Consider the following 14,481-nt stretch of genomic DNA (forward strand, 5'->3'; position numbering starts at 1 on the left):
CAGTGTGCTGGACACCGCGCTCTACCAACACAAAGTATTTAATTCTCACCACTCTGCATTAAATGCATGATCATATTCCCATTCTAAGGTAAGGAACTAGGCTCTGAGAACTAAAGTAATTCATTGTTGGCCACGCCTTTGGCAGGTGGCAGAGTTCAGTGGCTTCCAAATGCCAGTCTGAAACCTGGTGCTTGCCCAACAGAATGCTCCCTGGTCCTTGTCAAACAGTGAGGACCATGGAGTGAGGTTTTTAAAAAGCTAAGCGTAATTCCTTTGGAAAACTCTCTTACACTCTGAGATTATGTTCTTTCTTTTTTATTGAAATTTTTAAAGATGTTTCTTAAAAATAAAATGATGGTATTTATTGATGGAAATTTTTTTGTTAATGTCTTTTACCTGGCAAGTAAGGATTTAGTCACCCTAGGTCAGTTTCCCAGAGTGTTCTGACATTTTGCTGGGTTGTGAAATCCCAAGGCATGGAAAGGTATAGTGTAGCCTATTGGACCCAGGCTTTAAAACACTGTTTTTTTCCCTACCATGCAGCTTTATATATGCTGAAATGGATCCAGACTATACTGAAGCCCCAGAGAAGTAAATATTCTACACTCTAGAATAGCACTGTCCAATAGAAATCTATGCAGTCAGGGAAATATTCTCTATCTGTGCTATATAATAAGGTATCCACCAGCCACAAACAGACAAACAAAAAACAATCAGCCAAACAAATGAAAGCAGCCTCGGTGTTTATAACTAATTCAGTTTGAAGTTCTATAAGTACCAAAGGAGGAAGGAATTTTAAGAAACGGAAATATAAGATCTGCATGCAGCCTTGTTCTCCCTGGGAGTAAAACAATAAGTTAAAAGGTTTTGGTCTTGGGATCATTCATGACATTTACTGGGAGACAATGTCATTTGCTGAATTGCTTAAATGATCTCCTGTCTCATCATAACCTCCCCCATTTGTATAGGGGTGAGCGGCTGTTCTTTCTCTTTCTGCTTCTAACTTGTCTGCTTCTAATGAGAAGGTTGCAGGAATCGATGCCTCCTATGTGTTTATACACAACTGTCCAGTATTCAATGATGACAATTTTTTCTTAACCCAAGGTTAGGAAAAACCCTAAAGTCCCAAGACAATTAACAGAAAGCTGATGCCAAGTCCTAGATGAACTGCAGTGGGCAGATGCAATAATTGGGGATGTTTCTTCATTGAACCTGACCTGAACCACACCTTAAAGAGCCAGGAATCTGAGAGCAAAGCCCAGTGTCTGTCTTCCTGATTTGGTTTTTCTGAAGAAAAACCATGGGTCTGGTCAAGGCTTCCTTTCTCTATATATGTAATAGCATATTTTTGAATGTTTTATATTGCAAGATTTAGAGAGAATGATTTTACTCCCTAGTACATTTTATCTCAAGAAACACATCGCATAAATGTTCCAGCAGTGTGATTATTTTTCCTTACATGGCCCAGAAAACAGTGCAGGAGACACTGACAATTCACTAAGGAACAAAGACTGATAAGCAAAATAAATATTTAAAGTGATTGATGTGTAAGTGAAAACACGTATTTATACAGGAGTCCCAATATTGACCGGGTAAGTCTACTTTTCTATCTAGAATTTTAAAAAAGAAAAGAAAAAAAAAAAAAAAAAAAGACAGGATTGCATGCTCCAAACAACTTTTTTTTTTTGTCTTATTTTCATGGATGTATAGTGTCTTCAAACAATACCCTGGCATGGAGTAGGTGCTATTGATACATGCTGAATGAATATCAGAATGACACTCATTCAAAAACACCAGCCACTTAGTACCCTCCTTTACGTAGAATGTAATGGAAGATGCATATGGGTTACTTCCAGTAGAAATTAGCTTTCTTCTTTCTCTCAGACTGCCACCTGCCCTACTCCCACCACCCACTATCGAGTTAGAATTCAGAAAATTTTTATTTTATACTATACTGAACTTTGATTTTAGTCTTTAATACATAGAAGAAAGAGGGTTGAGATAAGAAAGCAAGTGAGAGACACCAGGTACAATAGCCACAGATGGTTGAACCAGAGCCTCTTTTGTCATGGCCAGTTGCCCCTCATGATTTCAAGAGGCAGGAAGAGACAATAGTTTTTAACTATGGTTCATTCATCTAGGGCCACGTTGCACTGAAGCATTATCCAAGTTACCAGGCTAGCTTTTTTCTTTGAAGATGGTTTTCAAACTTTCCTAATTTTAGTTAGTTTATTTTACTCATAAATTGCTCTTAGAGATTGTGTTGTTTTGGTATATACTGAAAAATAGGCCAGCTCTTTCTTGACCAAGGCCTGTTCAAATTTGCTCTCTCGCTGGAATCTGTTATCTCAAAGGATGGTGGGATAATCACTTTATTAAACCGCGCCTTGTCCTCACATTTTAAGAAAAGCAGATGTTACCTTTTGCAAAGTAATAAGTCTTAGGTAAAATCATAACAACACAATCAAATATTTATAAGCTTAAATAATTTATCTTCACACTGCCTGTTTCTCTTACACAGAGGAGTTGAAGATGACTCAGGTAACTACTTTTTCTTAGTTTTATCTTTTTTCACAATTAAAAGTACAATCCAAAAACCAAGGAGCATACTGGGTATGAAGATCAAGAAAAGAAAATTATATTCTAAATATTAGACCAGATTTTCCTAAAGATGGAGTAGAATAGTAATAGTCTTATCTTAGAAATAATGAATCACTAATGTTTGGTCACTCTCCATTTCTTTTTTCCCCTCTGCTTAAGAACTATCCATGACTAATATTTCTCTCTCCATATCTCTTAGACTTCTGGGTATATCCATTACTTTTCAGTGAAAATCATGGGATATCAGTACACATAGATCAATTAATTTGTTATTTTAAAAGATTGGAACACAATGCAATGACACCTAGACATGGTGACAACATCTCACTGTAGCAATGCTTTAAAATCAACTCTTTGTTTTTACCCTGTGGTATTAAAAACATGACCAGTCAAAAAATCAAAACATTAGAATTTTCTTTTTATGATTTTTTGTAAAGTATGATATTAGAAATATGAAGTGTGGTTTTGGCTGGTATTTTAAATTCCTTAATTCAAGGACTGAAGAAGCATGTTTAATTCATAAGTATTACTTTACCACTCATAGAACTCCTATTTCTTTTTGAGTCAGTAATGAAATAATTCCAGTGTTTGAATAAAGGGTAAAGAAGCAGAATCCAAAAAAAAAAAAAGAAAAGAGAAGAAAAAGAAAAAAGGTAGCAAATATTCTGGTAGCAGATGACCTTAGAATATTCTGCCGATAGACTTCTTGGGATTTAATAGATATTGTTAGTGTCTGCATTGATATTCCACAATAATAATAGTAACAGTGGCCCCCTCTCAGGAATGGAAGAAAAAGTCTGAACTAGATCATTGCCAAAATAATATCATTTTTATAGTAAAAAACTTTGGCTACCTGAGGTCCTAACAGAAATAAAAACAAGATAAATTCTCTAGAGCTTGTTAGAAAGTTCATAGCTTTGAACCCATTGAGTTCTTTCTCTTTCTCTTAACAAAATTTCTCTTCCCACAGAGATTTGATTTAGCTCCAATGCTAAGAAGATGAATAAACACCTAATTCAGAGATTCTCAAATTTTCTCAGTTCATGGCACCCTTAACATCTCACTAGTTTTTTTTTTTTTTTTTGCATCACCCCATTGGCCAAAAGAAATAATAGTGACAATAATTCAATAGTTAGGTCCAAAGAATTTAACAAGGCTTTGTTCTAATAATTCAGCACTTGCTCAGCACTACACAGATTCTCACTTTGGAATGAGATTGGACACTACCTTCTTCATTTCTTGTTCCACATCAGTTTTTGCTCAATACTTGTCCAGCAACCACCAAAAACCCAGTTTTACAAAGATATGTCACAGAAATGAGTGTCACCATCTAAAGTTGAAACTGTTTCAAGCTATTAGTTTTCCAGGCAACTGACAGATGTCTCTGTGTTTCCCTTGAAAATTTAAAATACTCCTTGCATCCATGTGAATTCTCTCATTACCTCAGGGTGCCTCAAGGAACCCTGACCCCATTACTCCTATGCCATAGAGTGAGAGGTGAGGGGCAAGGGTATCCCCTCACTTGGAAAAATTCAGGAATCGGGGAAGGGATGATTTGGCCATGGTACTTTTGTGTTTAGTTAATGGAAGAAGGCTTTCATTTGGCAAACTAATTTGCTTTTGAAATGTATGTAAGTATAATTAGACCTGCAGTCTAGCTGGGAGAGGGCTACAAATTTTTCATGTAGACCCAGTGAGGACTAGAACATTTGTAATGCAACATGTCTTTTTTATTTTTCTTTTTAGAGATACCCTAGTAAGACCAAGGAAAAATAATGTAACCTGGAAGAAAAGATAGGAATAGGCACATAGGCAATTTTGCCTTTTTGAAACTCAGGAGTAGAGGTAATACCACCCTTCTACTCAGTAGGCAAAATAGTGGGAGGAATGACTCTAACTGAAAACCCCTATTAGAGGCCAAAGAAGTAGGAAGGGACTTGGTAACTGCTAAAGAAAGGGTAGCAGATTGAGATATGGGGTGGGGTATATTGTCCACTAGCTGAGAGAATGCCCACATGGGGAACTCCAAAGGCCTGATCAGTGAGGTCCTAAACATCTGTATGGTGCATGGGAACAATTTAGCTGGACCGCAAAAAGTGCCCCAGCTTTTTATGGTATCCTGAGTCCACTCGCCTCTCTCTCCTGGCCCCTTCTGTACTCATCCCCCACGCCATATTCTGCATGTAGCAGAAAGTATGTAAGAATGACTAAAGAGCTACTAGGATCAGCTATGGATTCTGTATGTTAGTGTTTATTCAATAGAGGATGGGGAATAGAGGGTCAGTTATCCAGGTGAATTGATTTTTTTTAACTTAAGTGGTTTGACAAGTAGCTTATATTCAATACATTTATAATTTTATGACTAACTTCTACCTGTCTTGTCACTGCTAATTCTCCTGTTAATCTGCAATGTATCATATCTTTGTATGTTTTCAAATACACACGACATTATATTATTGAATGATGTGTAACAACGGAAGCACCTGTTATTCAGAGGCTAAAATATTAAGAGGAAAAAATGTAATTATCTTATTCTGTAATTTTTGTCATGTTTCTTCATGACATTACCTGCACAACCATCTGTTATCTAGCTGTTTCTGCTGTTATAAAAAAACCTTTTACTATTAATTACTTTAGATTTAAATTTAAAGTTTTTTTATGTATTTTATTTTTTATGTATTTTTTTTACTGTGCTCACGCTAATATTTAACACTTTTCTCTTTTTCATTTTTCTTAAGAATAAAGTTGCTACTGCATAATCTGTATTTAATGAACTGTGTGACAGTCTCTGAGCAGAAGATGCTAGGAACTTCTCTCCTGACTTATACTCATCTAAGCTTATTTTTTAGATCCTGAGTTTAGCCTTGTCCTGTAAACTTGCACATATTTTCTGAGTCAGTTGAATATTTGCTTTATTACTTCTCTGACCGATTTGAGCTTTTATCTTATTTTATTCTTGACCAAATTTTCATAGTGCTGAGTAATTCATTTGGACTCATTTGGCCTAATGAACTTGGTCAACGGGTCCTTCTGTTTCTCAGCAGTTTTTGCTATAGTCCTTCACAGCACCTTGTTCACAACAGCATGATTGAAATAGTTTTCCTAGAAATGATCAAAATGTTTTTAAAAAAGATTAAGCTCGCTGGACCTTGGATCTCTTATCTGTAAAATGACATAATAATGTTCCTAAGATGAAAGGACTGTAAAAGTAGCAAATGAGAGATAGCTTCTATGAAAATACTTGGAAAAGTGAGGGGTGATATACAGACAGGATGTGTGCTATGATTATTACTACCATTACCGGTCTTATTTTCTCTTTGTGCTTCACCTGTTTCTAGTAGCTATTTATTGAAGATAAGATGATAACATCCTATCTACTAGGAAGTGATTATTTTTCCTTCTCATTTTCCCAAAATATCAAATCATTTATTTATTTATTTATTTAAATTTTTTTATTGAAACATAACTTATCAATTCTTTATTATACATCTTTTTGGGGTACAAAGTTGAATACCAATATCTGTGTACAACATGTGGTGATCAAATCAGAATAATTAGTATACTCATCATTACACGATCTAATCATTCTTTGTGACCCTTTTACCAATTTCTCGCTAACCATCCCCCCACAATATATTTAAACTTAAACAGCATTTAAACGTTTTCCAAAATATTTTACTCAAGTCACAAACCTTCATTGGCCTGTTTGTATCTGAAATTTCTAAGAATTTCTATGAGATTTTCTCAGTAGATAAACTTAAATAGAATAATAAATATGAAATCATTAAGTGATTAAAATGTACTGTAATAAAAAGCCCTACTGGACATTCTTCATAGTATTATTGTGAACTTGATAAGGTAAGAAAATCGAGGCTTACATATGGTCACATAAGAAGTCAAATGAAGAGAAGGCATAATCCTTCATGTGTAGAAGATGTGTGTACTATGAGACTTAATACTAAAATATGAATTATTTATTTTATTTATTCCTTTCTTCCCACAAAAACTTCACTTCCCTAGTAGAAAGAATGCTTTCCAGGCGTCATTTAGTGTCAAAGGAAAACCTTATTGCTCCAATGTAAATGTCCAGGAGGACTGGCCAAGCTGAACACGTCATTTCTCAACAACGCATAGAGTTGCCCCATGATCTAATGAAATGTCTCACTCCTACCTGAGTCTGATCAGATAAAGAAACACTTGAGTTGGTACAGGGCAAACGGAGCTCATCCTTGTAAGTCTTCTTTGGGAAAAAAGCACTATTTAAATATGAAATATTATAGGCTTTTCAAAAAATGTGTGTGCATATTTAATCTCTACTAACTTAAGTAGAGGGTAGGAAAGAAACAATCCATGCACTGGTACCCAAGATCAACTTACTAATTTAGAAAATAGAACACATAACTGTATAAGCAGAGTCCACTAACTTACTATGGGTCTTCGCTGGCCTCTATCCAATCTAAAGTTGTTTCACTTTGATGAAGTTGTACTGCATGAGTTTCCTCGTAGTCATTCATTCCTTCAGCATTACTTATTATGATCAATGGGGCTGTTCAGTGTTCTACTCACCTCTATTTTGTTCTTTTTTTTTTTGTTCTGACTGGTAAGGGGATCGCAGCCCTCGGCACAGTGTGGTCTGCACCACGCTTAGCCAGTGAGCGCACCGGCCATCCCTATGCAGGATCCGAACCCGTGGCCTCCCCGCTGCCAGCGCCGCACTCTCCCGAGTGAGCCACGGGGCCGGGCCCTGTTCTCCTTTTTGATCTGCATAGTGGCTCTTTCAAGACTTTCCCCTTCTTCTCAAGCTCCCCCATCCCTCTTTCCTTCGGTTATTGATGGCTATACCTTCCACTTGAATGAAAAAGTAGGGATCATCAGCCATAAATCCTCTGAACGTTTTACCTCTCCAGCCCCAAATTTATATTCCCCTCTTCACTTGGTTCTTTCTTCTTTGTTCTTCCTAGAGAATTGGTACTTGTCTCTACTGCTTTTCCAAGGATAGTCTCTTCAGCTGAGCTCCCGATCGTGTTTTTGTCAGCAACTACAGCTTCGTCTTTAATCTCTTTTCTCCCTTGAATTTTTAGTTTCTTTCTATCTTCTAGAACCTTCCCTCAGCTCAAGTGTCCTGAATTAAAAAAAAAAAAATTCCCTCGAAATTAATTCTCCCTTAAGCAGCCTTAGTTCTCTCCCTACTTTACTCACCACCTTCTAAAAAGATTCCTACGCTGCTCATATCTCCACTTCAAATTCACTCCTCAACCCACTGGGCTTCTATTCCTATTACCTGACTGAGATGCTTCACTCGATTGTCATCCAAAGACCTGGTCATTATAGAAGGTGACCGATTCTCCTAATTTCTCCTGGTCCTCTGGACTGTTATTTCTGTTCACTGTCTTTGTCCTTTAACTGTTGTCTTGTTTCTCCTATCCTCATCATGTAAAGGATTCATTACCTACTATCAGCCATTATGTTGCCCACTCTCTGTCCTTGGATCCTCATGTCAACATCACAATTTATTTACTTATTCAAGGTCAAAACCTTAGCTTCTTTTTTATTTTCTTTCCTCACTACTATCCCTCAACACTCCCCACCCCGACAAACACACAAATACACACATGCACACAGCATTGTATAAGCTTCTTGTCTCTTGCGTCTGGACCGACCTCTTTGTTTCACAGCCACTCCCTTGATCCAGGACTTCATCATATTTAGCGTGCTTTGTGCTGTGAATTTTGACATGAACCACTTCCCTGTAGTAACTTTACTATGCAATCATTCAACAATAGACTGATCAGACTGCAATAAGAACAAGAATAGGATCATGCCAAACTCCTGCTAAAAGCCTCTGCGGCTCTCAGGTTCCATAGACTGCATTTGAATCCTCTTTCTCTCTTGCCACATTTTGCTACTCAGACCAAGCAGATGCCTATCATTCCTTAATTGAGCTGTGATTTTCCATGCTTCACATTTTGCAAATATTCTTTCCTTAGCCTGGTATATTCTGCACCCTTCCCTTTGATGGAAAACTCTCCTCTCTATGCTCTTGTAGGACTTTGTTAATACCTGCAGGATGGTGTTCCCCATATTTTAATACTATGGTCTAAAATGCCAGACCTCCACCACCCCACTGATTGGGAGCTTTGAATACACCATAGCTGCTCAAGAAGTGTTTTCATTATGTGTGAATGAATAAATAAATGTCTTTCATTTCAAACCTAGGAAAGTGGGATAAGAAATAACATAGAAATAGGGCCACTGGGAAAAGGAAGTTGTTCAGAGATGAAGAAGAGTTAGCATTATTAATATAACTGTTAAATTAGCAACCAGGAACTACAGGTTGTAAAAATCAGTAAAGCACAACTTCATTTCTAGAACCCTATCTAGACCCATCCTGATACCCTGATAATCTGTTAGGATAGCAAGAATAACACTAGACCCTCAGGGGCCCCATATAGCCTATTTCCTACAAGATGAATTACAGTCTGTTATGCATTTTTGAGATGATGTCATGAGAAGATGGTGAGTGTTATTGGACAAATGTGTACATCCAGGAGAAAACTGAGAACCAATTATAGGAAGAGGCAGAGTTACCACAAATGACACTGTAGGTACTGAGTGACAGCAAGAACCTATTTAGAAGCCTTCTGAACAGAAAACAACATTAACACTACAGTAAACATAAGAATGGAAAGTGCTAAGAAAATAAGCTAATGAGAGTATATGATCTGTAAACCTGTTTTTCAATGTTAATCATTTCCCAAGCTGCGCCATGTCTTAAAGTCTATTCAAGTCTGTTTAATGTGTTCTGTGCTTACCCTAGTAATTCATATTTAAAAATTGATTGACTTTGGAAGAAAACCAATGAAAATCTCTCAAATGATCTCTCAAACCAGTGGTAAGATCTGTTGGTACATCAACTGAGACATATTCAAAAGGCTATCCACTCTAATATCACAGGGATTTTCAAACTGAGTTTAAAGATTTTCAAAATATTAGAAAATATTCATGTGGCTGAGTAGCTAAAATTCATCCCACATGAATATAAGCTGATGTTATAAGTGTAATTTTCCATCAAAACTTTAATTCTCACTTTTCTTAGACAATGTATTTTCTGGGAAAATAAATGCTTTTTATCAAGAGTGACAGTATACACGAGTTAAATCTACCATTCATTTTCAGCTTCTATAATTTTACTCATTATTCGTTCTGTATTAGAGGAGAGTGATGCAGTTGAACAAAAATCATTGGTTTTATTACGCCGTCAACTCTGGAGATAAATTTACGAGATTTCCTATAGGAGCCCCTTTTCTCTTTGCCACCTTGATACTCACATATCACTGGCAATGGAAGAGTTCCGGGACATAGACTTTGGAGAGAGGTCATAATCGCTGTCGGATCTATATAAGAAGGACTCCCGGCGTTGACTGTGGACGAAATTTGCTTGGAGAATTAGCCCAGACCCTGGGCTGGTCATGGGATCCAGGGGACTCCGTCCCGCAGATGTGCCATTGTCCACATCAAAACTGTGAAAGAAGGAGAAGAAATCATGTTGCTATGAACACTCGCATGTTGATAGTTAAGCAAAGAGTTAACTTCAGTTTAGGAATTGACAGTGAGAAAATTTACAACTGTCTCCTGTTGTTAAGAAAAGATAACACTGAAATACACAAAAGTAAAAAACACACTGACTTCACAATCTTGTTTCCCTAAACTTTTGGATACTGTTGTTAACTGATCAGACATCAGACACAGGTCTTTGTAAACTCAACCTCTGTTAGAAAGGAAACATTGTGCAAACGATAATTTTTCTAAGAACAGAATTCCTTTTTGGGAAAGAACAAATACGTAGTAATTTACTAAATATTTGAGTTCAATTCAACAAGTGCCCATTGAGTGCCTAACACTGATGCTCCCCAAACCTGAGCTTCTCTCCCTCCCCACTACACCTATCCAATCACTAATTTCTGTTGTATCTACCTCCTTACATCCCCCACTACCAATACTTTAAATTCAGGATTCCATCAACTCTTATCTATATTATAGTAGCCTTTCTATTAGTCTCTTGAATCCATTTTCCACCCTGTACCAAGTGTGGTTCTTAAAAGGCAAGTCTGACTATGTCATTCTTCAGCTCAAAACTCTTCAGTAACTCACATATTGCCCTCAAGATGAAGTCCACATTTCTTGGCTAGACTAAAGGTCTTAGCAATCTGCTCTCAGTTACAATGAATCACCTACCCTCTTCCATCGGGTCCTTCACTCTCCATTCATACTAAACCACCACCTCCTTGTCACAGGCTATCACTACCTAACCTCCTGCTTCCCTCACTACTCAGCACTCCTAGGTCCTGCCTAATTGTTATTCATCCTTGGGGACTTAGTCTTCACCTGAAAGGCTGCCCTGATACCCCAGAGCTTTATAAAATGCCCTTTCTCTATGCTTCCGAGACACCTTCCCACTTTCTATTGACAGAATTTACAGTGAATTGAAAATATTTACCACCCATTCTCCATCCCTAGACTGTGAGCTCTCTGAGAATGAAGACTTGGAGTATTCTTAGCACTTCACATGGCACTTTAAAAACCTTCCCTTTGAAAGAATGAATGATTTTAAATGAATGATTAAATGAATGAAAGGCACTGTGCTTGATAATATAGATTTTAGAGTTGGAGAAAGAAAGAACCACATATGCACAGTTCTTAATGTCACAGTCCTTATAATTCAGATCAACTTTCCACAATAACTTTTATAGAGAAACATCAAACATTAAAATAAAGTCAGCTTTCATGTGTTCTTAGGAGAGAAAGGTGATAGCTCAATAGCCCAGTAGGTACGTGGCTTAAAAAAAATTGTTGAAAGAGTAAATAAATAAATGAATTCACGTTTAGTTATCCCCAACATTTTCCCCATTAGAATCTTTACCTAAACTATCAACCAGCTAATTTTAAAACATTTAAAAATTTTCTTTACTGTAGTTATTAATAAATAGTGTTATAACCCAAAGATTGGAAGCCAAAGTAGAAGGATAAGCCAGGGGATCGATGCTTCATGGATCACCTATGAATCTATGACCAAAAAACTTTGATTCCAAATCAATCATTGAGTAAAAATAAGAGAAAAAACTCAAAATCTAGCTTGACCAGTCATAAACATGTTTTTCAGTTTAAAAGGTTTTAAGAACTGTGTCACTTCATACACTTATTTATTTGTTCCTGGAAGGGCAATGAAAGATTATCTAGTTGAACAGACTCATTTTACAGACCAGGATTCCAGGTCCTAAAAAAGTTAAATGACCAAAGTCACTGAGATAACTGGATTTAATCATCTATTGTTGCTAAAGTCCTCCCAGCTCTATTGCATAATTATATAAACCATGATTATATGTCAGCAACTGTGACATCCAAACAAGGGGCATATGTTTTACCCAGATAAGGTAGGCACTTATGTATGTGGGACTTTGGCAATCCTGAGGAAGACCCGAAGGAGAAAGGGGGTCTCTAATCAATAAATAGACATATTAGGGATCTCAGGCAAGCTCTTCTTGGATATGCTTAATTAAACAAGCACTTATTAAGCATCTACTATGGACACACTGGGATACAAAAATAATGAAGATAAGATTAACTCAGGCTGAGATATTTGAGAAATCTTCATAAAGGAGTATTTAAAAAGGGCTGTTGAAGGTATTTAATATACAGAGGGAAGACATTAAAGACTTCTAAATAGAAGGATCATAGGAGCAGATTTCTTCTTATCTAAGAAAATAGTCACAGAAGCTTTTCAGCATGAGAAGGACCAATAATGTGAACACATACAAAAAAGTTTATGCTGACTTCTCTTTAATATTAAGATTCTTTAACTGTTAGGAAAAGAAAAAAATAATAAAGGAAATACTCTCTCCTTGCTATGCTTGAACAAAAATACAGAAGATATAAGAGTGTGATTTTTGGTTTAATTTTTTTTCAGTTCAATTGAGTAACTATCACAAAACCAAAAAAATTAGTAATTTGTATTTTTTATTATAATTTTTCCAATTTAATTAAGCAAGTTTTAACTTATAGAGACACTCCGGTATAAATTTTGAAACAAATATTGCTAAATATCATAAAATATTTAACTTTTTTGCCATAATATTACTTATTAAATCCAAAACTTTTATTAATAGGTCGGAAAATACTTGATATGTAATACTTTAGGGCCTTTGAGGTTTTTCTTTGTAGGCTGTAATATAAAAATGTGTCCACTAGATGGAGATCATTTTCTTAAATAAGGAAAACTTATTTTAAATAAACCAGAAGCCCTAAATTATCTATTTGTTAAAAATTCATGAAAATAACCTCTTAAATATCATCTAAAAAAAAAAACCTGGCAATCTATAGGAAGTGACTACAAATAATAAAATTACATTAATCAAAGAATGTTTGTAATATTAGCTTTACAGATTGAGAATGAAGATCTAAAAGTGGTCACTGATATTTTATTACACTTTTACTCTTACTTAAAAGAAAAAAGAAAAATAAAAAACTCAAGAAGACTTAATTGACTTTCCATAACAAATCACAGAATACTTGTTATGTTGGAGCAAGGTAACAAGAGTATCATTAGTGGTCTCGGAATTACTCTAAATTCTGGTAATACAAGTTTTCTCAGCATATAGTTTGTTTTGGAAGGTGGCCCTAGGGTATGAGGTTATCTGTATGGTTGATTTCCATTATATTAAATGCTCCTATAACCAAAGTTTACTATCAAGAAAAAGTAATAATACTAAAAATCCCTAGTCTGAAGCATTAGCAAATGTCAGTACTGGTGAGTGACCTTATAGAAAAAGAGACTTTGTATTATAAAAGATTCAATGATCAAACTTTTGTTTCTCCTATGTCCTTAGGTTAGCACTTGAACAAATGCAGAAATATTAAACACAGCACTTCTCTGCAAGGCGCTGAAGTCTAGTTAAGGCAACAGAATATGTGGCAATTAGAGAAAAAAACAAAACATATTACATCTGTATTAAAGAGTACATGAACAGTAAAATACTAAATTGTGTTATATAGGCAATCAGAAAATGTGATTTAGACAATGAATGTAATTGAAGTTTGAGAAGATGAAGGATGTGCATCTTTGACGGGCAGGTAAAAAATGTTCCAGGCTGTCGAGTTGGAGTGGGGATGGAAGGGATCCAGCAAAAGTGGAGAAGCCAAAGCAAACCCAAGAAGGAATGAGTAAGGCGTGTGTATACAACAGAAAATTTAGTGTCTGGTCAATCCGAGGTTTGGTATTAAAGAATAGTGGGGACCCATCAAAATGGCAGTTTTGTATGGTTTAATCAATAGGTGGGGCTGGGTACGTTTATGGAAAGCTAGGCCAAGGAGTGTCAGCAGATGCTTGTTATAAAGAAATATGCGAAAAGACACATCAACTTTTAATACTGATATCTCAGGGGAATGAGATGTGGAAAACTACTAACTTTTCAGTTATAAACTTTTATACTGTTTGATTTGTTAAAATAAACGTATCATTTTTACAATTAAAAGGAAAGCAGAAAACAATAAAGTAGAAAAATAAACCAAAGGGAGACTCCCCTCTCCCCCCCCAAAAAACAGGCTTGTTCATTAAATCTTTCAAATATTAAAACTAGGGTGCATGACATGGGAGAAGTTAGTTTTGGGTTAAAAAAAAAAAAAAAGGGCAGTACTTTTTCACTCAGTGGGTAGTAAATTAACTGACAATTAGACACTTAACCACTTAGCTTTACTCTCTGAAAGACAGCCTAATTTGACTGAGAGTTCATTGAGGCTGAAAATATCACTAGCTTCAAATAAGCTACTTAATTTTGAAACAAAACTTTATACACAGTTCATGTCATGGTATTATTAATAAATTGA

General features: G+C 35.9%; 1 protein-coding gene across 2 annotated transcripts in view; it reads right to left on the reverse strand.

Annotated features, from left to right (window-relative positions):
- The window catches only part of LOC134369517 (3',5'-cyclic-AMP phosphodiesterase 4D), a 335,504-nt gene that overhangs the window by 212,619 nt on the left and 108,404 nt on the right, over positions 1–14,481 (reverse strand). For both annotated transcript variants that reach the window (XM_063085989.1, XM_063085988.1), the window contains exon 2: positions 9,930–10,121. In XM_063085989.1, coding sequence (XP_062942059.1) covers positions 9,930–10,121 — 192 coding nt within the window. The remainder of the gene's footprint in view (positions 1–9,929; positions 10,122–14,481) is intronic.

This window comes from Cynocephalus volans, chromosome 2 (assembly GCF_027409185.1).
Source record: "Cynocephalus volans isolate mCynVol1 chromosome 2, mCynVol1.pri, whole genome shotgun sequence".
NCBI lineage: Eukaryota > Metazoa > Chordata > Mammalia > Dermoptera > Cynocephalidae > Cynocephalus > Cynocephalus volans.